At 40.7% G+C, this 16706-nt stretch overlaps 1 protein-coding gene across 1 annotated transcript in view; it reads right to left on the reverse strand.

The window, feature by feature from the left end:
* LOC132828388 (SRSF protein kinase 1-like) overlaps positions 1–16706 on the reverse strand; it is an 81969-nt gene that overhangs the window by 14942 nt on the left and 50321 nt on the right. Inside the window, exons 4-8 of the mRNA XM_060845452.1 lie at positions 15323–15431; positions 14488–14575; positions 9943–10030; positions 5832–5938; positions 271–436 (exon numbers count right to left, since the gene is read on the reverse strand). Coding sequence (XP_060701435.1) covers positions 271–436; positions 5832–5938; positions 9943–10030; positions 14488–14575; positions 15323–15431 — 558 coding nt within the window. The remainder of the gene's footprint in view (positions 1–270; positions 437–5831; positions 5939–9942; positions 10031–14487; positions 14576–15322; positions 15432–16706) is intronic.

A 16706-nucleotide genomic window follows, 5' to 3' on the forward strand; every position in this document is an offset into this window, starting at 1 on the left:
TTTCTAATTGAAGTTTTGAAAGAAAGAAATGGAAAACAATTGACACAAGTCAGTGATCTGAGACAGGCATGAAATCGAAGCTAACATTAGAAGCATGAAGGAAGAGGTCAAGTTTTCTTTTCTCTTTGACTACTGAAGCAAAGTTATTCATGAAATTTAAGAGGGAGTTGTATCAACAGCTCAATAGAAACATAAGAGATTAGCAAAAGGCCAGAGAAATTAAACAAAAACTGAAAGTTTGGATAACTGCCACAAAGAGAATTGTCTTACCTGCAGAACCAGATGGTGGAGGAGCACCAGCCTTTTGCCATTCGGTCGCCTCTGCAGCCAGACGGCGCACATAAGCTTCATTCACACATAACAGAATGTTTTCTGGTTTAATGTCTGTGTGGATAATCTTGCATTTGGAATGTAAATAATCCAGTCCCTGAAGGACCTAGCAGAGATTTATTTTTAAAAGTTTCAAAAGGGCCCAAAAAAAAAGAAGTCGTACTCTATTAAAACATGTTCAGAAGTAAACCTTAATCAGCTGAATGGAAAAGGCATGCAGAGAATTTTTGTTATGGTTACACCCTTGTAATCATCAGTTGAATGAATATCAAGCAAAACCTGAAACTGGAAGCTATCTTTATCCTGGGTGAATTTGTTGACACCTATTTTTAAATTTTCAAGTATCTGAGCTTACTGTAGGGTTTCTCAATTTATGTTTCAATTTATCACATCACATACATAAACATTTACTAACAGAATGAAGTTTTATACTGAAAACTTGACTACAAACTGTTTACCCAGCACAATCGAATACTGACAAAAGAAACACTTACCACCAGAAGTCTCAAAGCACTCAAACACAAATAAATAATTCTTGAAATATGGTCATTGTTATAATGCCGAAAACATGACTGCCCATTTACACACCAGAAAATGGTCACAGATGGGAATTATCAGATAATTCGAGTTTGAGCCCAAGAGATAAATTTTGGCAAGGACACGAAGGATAATTCGGAGAATCAGAGTTGTACAATGCAGAAGAAGCTCTTCAGCCCACTAAGTTAGTATCCACCAAATATATACTACCACCTACACTGGCCCCATTCTCCAGCACGAAGTCCATAGCCTTGAATGTTATGACATTTCAAATGCTCAACCATGTACTTTGAAGTTCGTGAAATTTCCTGTCGCAAATACTCTCCCAGGCAGTGCATTCCAAACCCTCAAACTCTGGGTGAAGGTTTTCCTCATATCCCCTGTAAACCCCCCGTCTTTAACTTTAAAATTATACCCTCATGTTATTGACCATTCAAATAAGGAGAACCGCTGTTTCTATTCACTCTGTCCATGCCCCTCAATCTTATATACCTTTATCAGATCCTTCCTCTCAATCTTCTCCACTCCAGAGAAAACCACCTAAACTTAACGAGCCTTTCTTCATAGTTTAAATGCCCCATCCCAGGCAACATCCTGATGAATCTCCTGTGCAGCCCTCCATGCTATCATATCCTTCCCATAGCATAGGGACCAGAACCCAACACAGTAGTCTTGGAGGGGGCTAACCAAAGTTCTATCGGGCTCCAGCATAAACTCCCTCTTACAATCCCCGCATGACTGATAATTCCACTGCTGTCCTTAAAAATTAGTGTCTTGAGATATTTTATCTTTATCCAGACAATTAGATATGGCCTCTGTTTAACAATGCATCTGAAAAATGTCATGTCCAAAAGTATAGCACTTCTTCAGTACTGCCCGAGAGGATTAGCCTTAATTTCTGCAATCAGGTCAAAGACTAGGGCTCAAACGCATAACTTTCAGCTATAACTTAAGCCAGAGCTAACAGGCACATCTACATCTGTGAAATAACCTTAAATTTCAAAGATTTAATAACGTAACAAACCACAAAATGCCAAAAATAAGGAGATGCTTTATTTTTGTTCAAGTCCTGACATTTCATCCATATTACAATTTTAAGATCAACTATAAAATAAGGATTTATCTAGATTAACCTCACCAGCACTACAAACTATTCACATCTTTCACATTTCACTCATCTGCGCAATAACCAACAAACAAATGAAAAAAGACTTCATTTAAAAAAAAACGGGAACACTTCAGGCTAGAAACAGCAATAAGCAAACAAAGTACTCAATGCATACATTAAACAGTTGATTATATCCTTCACATTCTTTACAGAAACCTAAAATCATTATATTGACTGAACAAAACCCATAGCCACTTCAAGAGCTAAAAAAAGTACAAATTGCTTACTGTGAAGGAAAACACTGACCAAAATTACCACAAGATGGAGCATTATTACAGCAGAATCAACTACTTGCATTTTGTTTAATTCCATTAGCTTCCAATGAGACCCTTCCATCAATTTAGTCATAGATATGTACAGCACGTAAACAGACCTTTCGGTCCAACCCGTCCACGCCGACCAGATATCCCAACCCAATCTTGTCCCACCTGCCAGCACCCGGCCCATACCCTCCAAACCCTTCCTATTCATGTACCCATCCAGATGCCTTTTAAATGTTGCAATTGTACTAGCCTCCACCACTTCCTCTGGCAGCTCATTCCATACACATACCACCCTCTGCATGAAAACGTTGCCCGTTACATCTCTTTGATATCTTTCCCCTCTCAACTTAAACCTATGCCCTCTAGTTCTGGACTCCTCCACCCCAGGAAAAAGGACTTGTGTATTTACTCTCTCCATGTGCCTCAATTTTATAAACCTCAATAAAGGTAACCCCTCAGCCTCCGGCACTCCAGGGAAAACAGCCTGTTCAACCTCTCCCTATAGCTCAAATCTTCCAACCCTGGCAACATTCTTGTAAATCTTTTCTGAACCCTTTCAAGTCTCTCAAACATCTTTTCAATAGGAAGGAGACCAGAATTGCATGCAATATTCCAACAGTGGCCTAACTAATGACCTGTACAACTGCAACAGACCTCCCAACTCCTGTACTCAATATCCTGACCAATAAAGGAAAGTATTCCAAACACCACCTTTCACTATCCTATCTACTTGCGACTCCACTTTCAAGGAGCTATGAACCTACACCCCAAGGTCTCTTTGTCCAGCAACACTCCCGAGGACCTTACCATTAAGTGTATAAGTCCTGCTAAGATTTGCTTTCCCAAAATGCAGCACCGCGCATTTATCGGAATTAAACTCCACCTGCCTCTTCTCAGCCCATTGGCCCATTTGATCAAGATTCTGTTGTGATCAGAGGTAACCTCCTTCGCTGTCCACTACACTCCAATTTTGGAGTCATCTGCAAACTATACCTCTCGTGCTCACATCCAAATCATTTATATAAATGACGAAAAGTAGAGGACCCAGCATCAATCTTTGTGGCACTCTACTAGTCACAGGCCTCCAGTCTGAAAAACAACCCTCCACCACCACCCTCTGTCTTCTATCTTTGAGCCAGTTCTGTATCCAAATGGCTAGTTCTCCCTGTATTCCATGAGATCTAACCTTGCTAACCAGTCTCCCATGGGGAACCTTCTCTAATGCCTTACTGAAGTCCATTTAGATCACATCCACCACTCTGCCCTCTTTGTTAATTCTTCAAAGAAACTCAATCAAATTTGTGATTTCCCACGCATAAAGCCACGATGACTAACCCGAATCAGTCCTTGCCTTTCCCAATACATGAACATCCTGTCCCTCAGGATTCCCTCCAACAACTTGCCCACCCCTGACATCGGGCTCACTGGTCTATAGTTCCCTGGCTTGTCCTTACCACACTTCTTAAACAGTGGCACCATGTTAGCCAACGTCCAGTCATCCGGCACCCCACCTGTGACTATCGATTATACAAATCTCTCAGTAAGAGGCCTAGCAATCAGTTCCCTGGCTTCCCAGTGTTCTAGGGTACACCTTATCAGGCCCTGGGGATTTATCCACTTTTATGCGTTTCAAGACATCCAGCACTTCCTCCTCTGTAATATGGACATTTTCCAAGATGTCACCATCTATTTCCCTTCATTCTATATCTTCCATGTCCTTCTCCACAGTAAATACAGATGCAAAATACTCGTTTAGTATCTCCCCCATCTCCTGCGGCTCCACACAGGCCACCTTGCTGATCTTTGTGGGGCCTTATTCTCTCCCTAGTTACCCTTTTGTCCTTAATATATTTGTAAAAACCCTTTGGATTCTCTTTAACTAAATTTGCCAAAGCTATCTCATGTCCCCCTTTTTGTCCTCCTGATTTCCCTCTTAAGTATACTCCTACTGCCTTTATATTCTAAGGATTCACTCGATCCACCCTGTGTATACCTGACATATGCTTCCTTCTTTTTCTTAACCAAACCTTCAACTTCTTTAGTCATTGTGCATTCCCTAGACCTACCAGCCTTTCCTTTCACCCTAACAGGAATATACTTTCTCTGGGACTCTTGTTATCTCATTTTTGAAGGCTTCCCATTTTCAAGCTGTCCCTTTACCTGCGAACATCTGCGCCCAATCTGCTTTTAAAAGTTCTTGCCCAATACCGTCAAAATTGGCCGTTCTCCAATTTAGAACTTCAACTTTTACATCTGGTTTATCCTTTTCCATCACTATTTTAAATCTAACAGAATTATGGTCACTGGCCCCAAAGTGCTCCCCCACTGACACCTCAATCACCTGCCCTGTCTTATTTCCCAAGAGGTGGTCAAGCTTTGTACCTTCTCTAGTAGGTATATCCACATACTGAATCAGAAAATTTTCTTATACACACTTAACACTATGGCAGTCCCAGTCTATGTTTGGAAAGTTAAAATTCCCTACCATAACTACCCTATTATTCTTACAGATAGCTGAGATCTCCTTACAAATTTGTTTCTCGATTTCCCTCTAACTATTATGGGGTCTGTAATACAATCCCAATAAGGTAATTATCCCTTTCTTATTTCTCAATTCCACCCAAATAACTTCCCTGGATGTATTTCCGGGAATATCTTCCCTCAGTACAGCTGCAATGCTATCCCTTATCAAAAACGCCACTCCCCCTCCTCTCTTACCTCCCTTTCAATCCTTCCTATTGCATTTGTATCCTGGAACATTAAGCTTCTAGTCCTGTCCATCCCTAAGCCATGTTTCTGTAATTGCTATGATATCCCAGTCCCATGCTCCTCACCATGCCCTGAGTTCACCTGCCTTCCCAGTTAGGCCTCTTACATTGAAATAAATGCAGTTTAATTAATCACTTCTACCTTGTTCTCTGCTTTGTTCCTGCCCGCCCGACTCACCTTTGCTCTCAACTATACCAGTCTCAGATTGAAATCTTTCCTCACTATCTCCCTGGGTCCCCAATTGCGGGTCCCACATCCCCCCATTTAGACCCCCTCCTCCCCCCACCTTACTAGTTTAAATCCTCCCAAGCAGCCCTAGCAAATCGCCCTGCCAGTCCCCTTCCAATTTAGGTGCAATCCGTCGTTCTTGTCCAGGTCACGTCTACCCCAAAAGAGATTTCAATGATCCAAACATGTGAATCCTTCTCCCATACATCAGCTCCTGAGCTGTGCATTCATCTGCTCCATCCTCCTATTCCTGCCCTCACTAGTTCGTAGCATCGGGAGTAATCCAGATACTACTCCTCTCGAGGACCTTTTTAAATTCCTTTCTAACTCACTCTAATCTCCCTTCAGAATTTCAACCTTTGCCCTTCCCATGTCATTAATTCCAATGTGTACAATGACATCTTGCTGGCCCCTCTCCCCCGTGAGAACATTCTGCATCCTCTGAGACATCCTTGATCCTATCACCAGGGACGCAACACACCACTCTGATTTTTCACAATTTCATTTACTTTAAGGATTATAAAGCTCATACTTACTTGTCGAATGATACTTTTGACAGAATTGATAGGAAGTCCCTGGTAGTTTGATTTGATGATCCACTTTAACAGATGATGCCCTAATACCTCAAACACCATACAGACATCTTACACTAGGTCAAGGATAGCTTCGTTAGTCTTGGTACTTTGACTGCAATGATATGCATTGAGTTCACACTTACTCAAAGAATTAGACTGTCCCAAAGTAACCTTAAGAATATGATTTATATAAAGAGGCATATTCATCATCACCTGCAAAACATTATCAGTACTCCTTCATGGAAACCCAAAATAATGGGAGGAATGTTCCTTTGGACCGAAGACTATATATTAAATCGGTAGTCTGAAATATCAGATGAGTTTGTGCAACACATATCTAGATGTTAATGTACATGCCTACAGATTAGAGGCTAAAAGGTGATTATTGTTTTCAGATATGAAGTTGGAGAAGTATAAGTGGGATCTGGCTGTGTTATTAAGTGATCTAAGAGAGTGTTTAACATTGAATTTCTGACATAAAATCATGCTCCAATCGTGGTAAGCATACAGTTTATAGAAATAAATCCAATGATTTTTCTGCTTTGACAGAATAAACAAGACTGTCAGCAGGAGTTAACCCTGGCTCTACTGACTAGTAGTTCTGGGATACAGCCATTTTGTTCAAAGGTGCTGGAGAAATTCAGCAGGTCTGGCAACATTTGGAGAAAAGCAGAATTAACATTGAGTCTGGTGACCCTTGAAGGGGAGAGTAGGAAGGATAATTGAAAATTGATCGAGTACATTTGCAGCAACGCATATAAAACAGGACCTGAGGGTATGGGGTTGGGTAAAGGGTTAGAATACAAGAGCAGGGATGTACTTCCGAGGCTATACAAGGCTCTGGTTAGACCACATTTGGAATACTGTGAACAGTTTTGGGTCCCATACCTGAAGGAATAACACACCAGCCTTGGAAGGAGTCATAAGAATTATCCCAGGGATGAAGGGCTTGTCATATGATGAATAGACAAGGACTCAGGATCTGTGCTCGCTGGAATTCAGAAGGAAGGGGGGGGGGGTATCTCATTGAAATGTACAGAATACTGAGAGGCCTGGATACAGTGGACATGGAGAAGATGTTTCCACTAGTAGAAAAGACTAAGACCCGATAGCATAACCTCAGAGGAATGGCATGACTCTCTCAGAACTGAGACGAGGAGGAATATTTTCTGCCAGAGCGTAGTAAATTTGTGGAACTCACTGCTGCAGAAGATCTTGGTCAGTGTATTTAAGAGACTTACATAGGTTCTTGATTAGTAAGGGGATCAAAGGTTATGGGGAGAAGGCAGGAGAAAACGGTTGAGAAACATATCAGCCATGATTGAATGGAGGAGGAGACTCCATGGGCCAAATGACCTAATTTTGCTTCTACATCTGATCAGAAAAGGGAGGTGTTCACGCTCTCAAATTGCTGAATTCAATGAGTTCAGAGAGCTGTAACATATCTTAGCAGAAGATGAGATGGTGTTCCTTCAGCTTGTGCCTAGTTTCATTAGAGTACTGCAGCAGACCTGAGAAAGAAATGCTGGCATCATAATACAATGGTGTGTTAAAGTGGCAAGCAACTGGAGCACAAGGTAATCTTTACAGGTAAACAATCATCGAGTGCATTTCATCTCCCCATTATCGAGGAGGCCACATTATGAGTAGCAGATACAGTACACAAGATTGAATGAAACACAAGTAAATCAAGACTACACTGGAAGTGTCTAGAGCCTTGGATATCGTGAGAGGAGGAGATAAGTGTTCGGTGTACGCAAGGGTAGGAGGTTCAGTACAGGAGTGACCAGGTTATCCCAGTGGGAATGGTCCCTGCAGAATGCTGACAAGGAAGGGAAGGGAACAAATCTCTGGTGGTGGCATCCGACTGGAGGTGACGCAAATGGACATGGATTATGATTCTTTGGATGCCAAGGCTATTGGAAGAGAAAACGGACTCACGATGGACCCTATCATTCTTGTGCAAGGTAAGGGATGAAAGCAGAAATGCAGGAAATGGGTCAGACATAGTTGAGGGGGATCACAGTAGCGGAGACTTCTTGGCTGAAGAGAAAGGTAGACATGTCTGAGACACCTTGCAGGAAGTTGTATTAGCAGAATGGATACAATGGACATGCACGTTTAAATAAGGTTAATAAGGACAAACTCTTTCCATGAGCTGATTATACAATGCTGGGGACACATATTAAAGGGAAAAATTAGTAAAATAACTTTTTAACTTTTTAAACATAGCAAGTGGTTGGAGGGAATCCTATGCACATGGCTCTGTGCATAGGAAGTCATGTCTCACAAACTTGATTACGTTTTTTGAAGTAGTAACAAAGAGGATTGATGAGGGCAGAGTGGTGGATGTGATCTATATGGACTTCAGTAAGGCATTCGAGAAGGTTCCCCATGGGAGACTGATTAGCCAGGTTAGATCTCACAGAATACAGGGAGAACGAGCCATATGGATACAGAACTAGCTCAAAGGTAGAAGACAGAGGGTGGTGGTGGAGGGTTGTTTTTCAGACTGGACGCCTGTGACCAGTGGAGTGCCACAAAGATCGGTGCTGGGTCCTCTACTTTTAGCCATTTACATAAATGATTTGGATGCAAACATAAGAGGTACAGTTAGTAAGTTTGCAGATGACACCAAAATTGGAGGTGAAGTGGACAGCAAAGAAGGTTACCTCAGATTACAACAGGATCTTGACCAGCTGGGCCAATGGGCTGAGAAGTGGCAGATGGAGTTTAATTGAGATAAATACAAGGTGCTGCATTTTGGGAAAACAAACCTTAGTAGGACTTATACACTTAATGGTAAGGTCCTAGGGAGTGTTGCTGGACAAGGAGACCTTGGAGTGCAAGTTCATAGCTCCTTGAAAGTGGAGTCACAGGTAGATAGGATAGTGAAGGCGGCATTTAATATGCTTTCTTTTATTGGTCAGAGTATTGAGTACAGGAGTTGGGAGGTCATGTGGCGGCTCTACAGGACATTGGTTAAGCCACTGTTGGAATATTGTGTGCAATTCTGGTCTCCTTCCTATTGGAAAGATGTTGTCAATCTTGAAAGCGTTCAGAAAAAGATTTAGAAGGATGTTGCCAGGGTTGGAGGATTTGAGCTATAGGGGGAGGCTGAACAGGCTGGGGCTGTTTTCTCAGCATCGCCAGAGGCTGAGGTGTGACCATATAGAGGTTTACAAAATTATGAGGGGCATGGATAGGCAAACTCTTTTCCCTGGGGTCGGGGAGCCGAGAACTAGAAGGCATAGGTTTAGGGTGAGAGGGGAAAGATATAAGAGAGACCTAAGGGGCAACTTTTTCACGCAGAGGGTGGTACGGGTACGGAACGAGCTGCCAGGGGATGTGATGGAGGTTACTACAATTGCAACATTTAAAAGGCATCTCGAGGGGTATATGAATAGGAAGGGTTTGGAGGGATATGGGCCCGGATGCTGGCAGGCGGGACTAGATCGGTCCATGCTATCCCAACCCAAAGGGTCTATTTCCATACTGTACATCTCTATGATCTAAGTAATAACAACCTGTGTAATGCATAGAGGATGGCGCATGCAGTTGCAATCTGATTTGTCACAAAGTTGGTTCTTTTTTCTAAAAGCCGTTCCTTTTCTCAAGGATACTGTGTTCTTGTTTATCTTTTGGGTAGTCCGAGTTCTGTGGGTATTCTTTATTCTGTTGTGTGTCATTATGTAATTTTGTGAATAATTTTTTTGTCTTTTTTAAAACCTGGAATTCAACCTAGCTAATTTACTCTGGGTAATTTTTACTGTACACTTACCGAAACAACTTGCAAAGTTACAGTCTGGGCTGCCTGCTTAAGAACGTATTGAGTGGTGTAATTTAGTCCTTAACAGATTTCAATGGAAAATTGGATGGATAGGAGAGGAACTGAGTGAGTGGATGGAATTGACTGGATCGATGAACAGGAAATGGCATGAACTTGATGGCTCAAAATGTTCTGTGCAGTAATTGATTAATATCTATGGTGGATACACCACATAGATTTAATCAACAATACATCCATCATTCCAGTGAAAATTGCTAAAAATGAAGAAAAAGCAAAGGATACGAGATCCATTCACTCCTGAAGTCTTGAAGTCATCCAATAACTGAACCACCTTCTCTTTATTTGGGTCATTGGGGTCACTATTGCGAACCTGGAAAAGGTGATGGATATCATATTTTCTCACCAAATTATCAGTGTCCAAATAAGCATAGGTTTAATACAATGATCAAATGCAATTAAATTTTCTAGCAAACAATACAATAAAGGAACACAAGTGGAAGTTTAAACCACAACTGAGAAAAATGCTTAGTGTTCACCCAACTGCCTGTTACTTGAGATTATTTTATACATCATTTCACTTCAGTTCATCGGAGCCTATGTTCATCAGTGCATGCAGATTCCCAAATGGCCAAATGACAAAATGTGGAACAACATAAAAATTAAATACTAATAGAGCCTTTTGGACCCATTGCATCTTTGATGCAATATCTATTAATGCGGTGAAAAATTAAAGTAATTTTTAAGAAATGATTTTCAACACAGGGAACCAGGGAATCTCTACTGGATCAAATCTAGTTTCATTGTTGAGTTTGCTTTTACTTCCTAATAACCAGTTCAAGAGGAATGGTTTCAGCCAACAGAAGTGAAAAATCCTTTTAAGACACGGCACTATCGTTGGCAAAAATGATTGGGAACATGTTTCTTAAACTTCTGAAAACTCATTTTTTGTGAAAGTTTAATATAGATACTGGAAATAGAAGTATAACTACAGCAAGGTTTGTGAAGGTTTGTAGCTCAGGTTGAGGTTTATGGTGTATGTTTGCTCGCTGAGCTATAGGTTTGATATCCAGGCGTTTCATTACCTGGCTAGGTAACATCATCAGTGGCGACCTCCAAGTGAAGCGAAGCTGTTGTCTCCTGCTTTCCATTTATATCTTTCTCCTGGATGGGATTCCTGGGGTTTGTAGTTATGTTGTTTCCTGTTCGTTTTCTGAGGGGTTGATAGATGGCATCTAGATCTACATGCTTGTTTATGGTGTTGTGGTTGGAGTGTCAGGCTTCTAGGAATTCTCTGGCATGTCTTTGCTTAACCTGTCCCAGGATAGATGTGTTGTCCCAGTCAAAATGGTGTTTGTTTTCATCGTGTGTAGGGCTTTGAGGGAGAGGCAGTCGTGTCTTTTTGTGGCTAGCTGGTGTTCATGTATCCTGGTGGCTAACTTTCTTCCTGTTTGTCCTACGTAGTGTTTGTGGCTGTCCTTGCATGGAATTTAAAGATGACATTGGTTTTGTCCATGGGTTGTACTGGGTCTTAAGTTTGTTAGTTGTTTGACAGTGTTGGTGAGTTTGTGTGCTACTAGGATTCAGAGGGGCCTTAGTAGTCTGGCTGTCATTTCTGAAACTTTTGATATATGGTAAGGTGGTTAGAGTTTCTGGCTGTGTTTTGTCTGCTTGTCGTGGTTTGTTCTTGACGAATCAGTGCACTGTGTTTTTTTGAGTATCCGTTCTTCTTGAATACGTCAGATAGGTGGTTCTCCTCTGTTTTTCAAAGTTCGTCTGTGCTGCAGTGTGTGGTGGCTCGTTGGAATAGTGTTCTAATACAGCTTAGTTTGTGTGTGTTGGGATGGTTGGTGGTGTAGTTGAGTATTGGTCAGCGTTTGTCGGTTTTCTGTATACGCAGGTTTGTAATTCTCCCTTGTCCTTTCTTTCTACAGTGACGTCCAGAAATGCGAGTTTGTTGTCAGTTTCTTCCTCCTTGGTGAACTTTATGCCTGTGAGGGTGTTGATGATGATGATGTTAAATGTCTCTTCTATCTTGTTTCGTTTTGTGATGACAAAGGTGTCATCTGCGTAGCGAACCCAGATTTTTGGTTTAATGATTGGCAGGGCTGTTTGTTCTAGCCTTTGCATTCCCACTTCTGCTCTGAATCCTGATGGTGGAGATCCTATGGGTGTGCCGTTGGGTTGTTTGTGGATTATGTTGTTGAAGGTGAAGTGGGTGGTGAGGCACATGTCCACTAGCTTCATGATGTTTTCATTGGTATTGTGATTGATGGTGGCTGGTGTGTGCGTGATGGTCTGTTCTAAAAGTGTGGAGAGGGTTTCCTTTGCTAGGTTGATGTTGATGGAGGTGAACAGTGCTGTTATGTCGAATGAGATCATTGCTTCATCTTCCTCTATTTTGGTGTTTTTGATGATGTTGATGATTCTACACACGGATGAAAAAACCACCATTTCAACTGGGACAACACATCTATCCTGGGACAGGTTAAGCAAAGACATGCCAGAGAATTCCTAGAGGTCTGGCACTCCAACCACAACGCCATAAACAAGCACATAGATCTAGATGCCATCTTTCAATCCCTCAGAAAACAAACAGGAAATGACATCACCACAAACCCCAGGAACCCCATCCAGGAGAAAGATATAAATAGAAAGCAGAAGACAACAGCTTCGCTTCACTTGAAGGTCGCCACTGATGATGTTACCTAGCCAGGTAATGAAACGTCTGGATATCAAACCTACAGCGCAGCGAGCAAACCTACACCCTAAAGTATTAACTACCAGAAAATAAAAATTAAATGCCCAAATCTAGAAATTACCTTGATTACCTTACAATGTTCATAGCAGTAGTCAATTCTACACTTGAACTACATTAAAGCTAATTTATACCTCAAGTCCTTCAATCCATTTCTTGGCAGTCTCTGGAAACTAAGGAACATAAGCTAATAGCTTTTATAAAAGTAAAGCATCCATTTCTATACTGCGGCTCAGTAGTTTGCACTGCTGGCTCACAGCACCAGGGAATCGGGTTCCTGTCTGTCTGTGCGGAGTTTGCACATTCTCCCAGTGTCTATGTAGGTTTCCTCCGAATGTTCCAGTTTCCTTCCACAGTCTTAAGATGTGCAGCTAGGTATAGTGGCCCTGCTAAATTGCCCATATAGTGTCCAGCAATGTGCAGGCTCAGGGGGTTAGCCAATGGAAATGCAAGGTTACAGGGATAGGGTTAAGAGTGGGATATTCTTCAGAGGCTGCATGCCCTGCCTTCATACTGTAGGAATTCAATGATACTACACTAGCAGCCTTTTGTGACTGACAAGTTTCAGGGATAAAGACATGTTAGGTGATTTTGTTCCTAACTACCTAGTTCCAAGTTTACGAATAAACACTCTTGCTTTTGATCCCTTCAGAGAAGCATTTTCTTTTCCTGTTTTAATAAGGTAATTAAAAACCCTTCACTTTTCTAGCAAAAGAGCTCCATATTCTAAGCTCAAAACATCCTTCAAATTTCAGTGCTCAAAATGCACTAAATACAGAATTCAAGTGTCCGATGACAACTGCAAAAACAGTACACTTTCAGCAACAATATTTTATACATCATTTACCTGTAACGATATGCTATGTTAGTGAATTTCACAAGCAAGATCCAAGAGTGAGGCAAAGTTTTTTTGTATAAAGTGTTTACAGAGGAGTAATGAGTTTACATTGGTTGCAAACAGTTGGGACTACTTTTAGTTAAATCAGCCCTGCAAAGATATAACAACTAACTGGTAAAGTGGCAAAAACAAATCCTGCCCTAGTTTTCTTTACATTCAAACTCCAAGATCAATATCAGATGAAACTCCAGTTCTTGAGGCAATGCTTATATGGATTTAAGAATCACTACAAAATAGAGAGAATTTTTGCACCCTTAGATGTTCTTTTGACCTTATGCACAACTGTCAGGATTTCAAGTGGTACGAGTTCTCTGGTTATGGTTGTTTCCACTTGTACCTGAACAGACCACGTCTGATGACTCAGACAGATTTACAGCATGGAAACAGACCCTTCAGTCGAACTCATCCATGCTAAGCAGCTATCTCAAATTAATCTAGTCCAATTTGGCCCATATCCCTCTAACCCTTCCTAATCATACACCTATCCAGGTGCCTTTTAAACATTGTAATTGTACCAACCTCCATCACCTCGTCTGGCAGCTCACTTCAAATACACATTACCATCTGCATGGAATGGCTGCCCCTTAGGTTTCTTTTAAATCTTTCCCCTCTCACCTTAAACCTATTCACTCTAGTTTTCGATATCCCTACCTTGACTATTCACCCGATTCATACCCTTCATGGTTTTATACACCTCATAAGGTCACATCTCAGCCGCTGACACTCCAGGGAAAACAGCCCCAGCCTATTCAGCTTCTCCCTATGGCTCAAATCCTCCAACCCTGGCAACATCCTTGTAAATCTTCTCTGAATACTTTCAAGTTTCACAACATCCTTTTTCTAACAGGGAGACCAGAACTGAATGCAGTACTCCAAAAGTGGTCAAATCAATATCCTATAGAGTTGCAACACGATCCCCTAACTTCAATACTCCATGCACTGACCAATAGAGGTAAGCGCACTAAACATCTTCACTATCCTGTCTACAGGACTCCTTTAAAGTAACATAGTCAGGCATATTATAAGTGACATATTATAAGATTCACAAAAATGCAACCAGTCTGAATATCAAACCACAATGACAGAAAGATAGTTTGTGATAAGATTTTGAAACCTTTATTATTTATGTTGCTGCCAGTAGATATATATGTACAAAATGAAAACACAGACTTACTGCTTTCAGTAGTTTTATTTCATCCAGAGCAGTTTCTGTATAATGTTCTGCACTTTTGACAACCTTCATGGCAACAAACCTTTTGCCTCTAAATCAAGAAGAATAGTTTAATACCCATTTTCACATAAGCACACAGTGTAAACAATCTTGCATCTTTGGATGCACAAACATCATTTGCGTACTTACACAATTAGCAGTTTGCTAATCAAGAATATCTTGAAGCAAAGTTTTCTTTAAATTTAAACAGAAACATAGGACACATTTTTCAATTTCAAATACAAACACACTCCAGAAACCAGAACCTTCCTCTTGACTAAATTTCAACTGACTCCATCAAGTGTAAACTTGATTTATTTCAACTGATCGAGCACCAATTACTTTAGTGGTAGTACAGGTGGGGGAATAATGGGCAAGACTCTCTTCATCAACTTACACAAGATATGTTTACATAACTCTAGATTCAATGGTTCAGCAAGACAAAGCCAGAGACAAGTGAAAAGAATACAATATACTAGGCCTTCAACAAGAATTTGCAAATTACCTGCAAATCATACATCAGCTTCATACAGGCCATGCTCTGTAAAAGGCATAATTATAGCACTGTATTTGCAATAAACCAACAGTGAATTGAAGCCAAACAGTTGTACAGACCTGCCACAGTTAAATATAGCTTCAATCCAAGTTAGTTTTTAAAAGAAACCTTTCATACATTGGTCTAATGCCAGTTGAGTTCCAATCCATAAACTTTGCCAGTAGTCGTGCTCAAAACTGCGATCATGGAAGCCACTACAGAAAATTCACCGAGATTTAAATGATTGAGTTCAAGATGACTTACTGAATATCCCAACATAGCCAAACTGTGGAAAAATGGCCCCATCCCAGCTTTCGAATCACATGGTATCTTCCATTAAAAAGATCACCAATCTTTACATGATGATATCCACCTGAAACATCCAAAAAAGGAACAGTATATATTTGTTAGTTGAGAGCAAAAGAAAATTAGTACTTCAGGATTGTTTTTTGCTAGTTTATAAAATGCAAGAATAGAGGAATTTCTCCAAAATAAACCAAGTTAGAGTTCAGGAAAGGCAGACTTGACTAACTCAGAGCAGGCCAACACCATTTACCAAGTTAAATGAATTTTCACATACCCGAGATGTAAAACCTCATTTCATAGATTAGATCATGCAACCCTTCAAATTCAACTAAACCTGTGACTTAACTACAATTATCCAATTTTACTTTGTATTCCTTAATGCCCTAATAACACTGTGGAAATGTTAGGGATTGCCCAGTGCTTCTGAAGGAACAAAGAAAAATCACCTATTAACACAGAAAGACGTACTGCTTTCATGTCTGTTATTGTCACCCAAATTTCATAACACCCATGAACTGGAGCCATTACGTTAATACTGGCCTGAGGACAAACTGAAATAATTGGGGACTATTACTTATTATTCTGACACAACAGTAATCCTAACATGAATAGTCCTGGTTTAGAGATTTTTTCCCCCCACAGTTTCTACTCATTTATCTGAATATCACTGATCGCAAAATGAAACAAAATATTTTATTGGCTAGTTTGGAAAAGTATGCCCATACATTTGAGAGTGATAAGTTTGCACAGTTAAACAGCTGAAAATTGATTTTATCATAAACATTAGGGTTTGTAATTACTACATTGATCCACCAAGTATCAGAAGGGACACAGTCACAAGCCTGCCCCAAACCAGAACACAGCCAGCCAGTTAAAGCACTGAAACCCAGTTATTGAGCCATGGCATAGTATGTGCTGCCCTGGAGTATCCAGACATTTTTATTGGCATAGCAATGAAGATAAGGTGGCCACTTGGTCCTTCGAGCCTGCTTTGCTTTACAATAGCACCATGGCTAACTTGATCTCGCGCCAACTCCACATTCCTACTTATTCCCAACATTCAACTCGCGTTGGTCAAGAATCAATCCATCACATTTCCCCTATGACAAATGTTATGTTAATTGGCCTGTAGTTTCCTGTTTTTGTCACCAGACGTCCTTGAATCAAATGTTCTGTTCTTCGAATCAAAAGAATTTTAGGAAAATAAAATCAATGCTTCATTAGCTCAGGATGAAGTAGATCAGGGTCTGGGAACTGTCAGCTTTTAGTTCAAATACTTCCCTCAGTATCCTTTCCCTGATGATAAAATGGAGTCTTAACATAATTGAGTATTTTGAAGAGA

This window comes from Hemiscyllium ocellatum, chromosome 26 (assembly GCF_020745735.1).
Source record: "Hemiscyllium ocellatum isolate sHemOce1 chromosome 26, sHemOce1.pat.X.cur, whole genome shotgun sequence".
Classification (NCBI taxonomy): Eukaryota; Metazoa; Chordata; class Chondrichthyes; order Orectolobiformes; family Hemiscylliidae; genus Hemiscyllium; species Hemiscyllium ocellatum.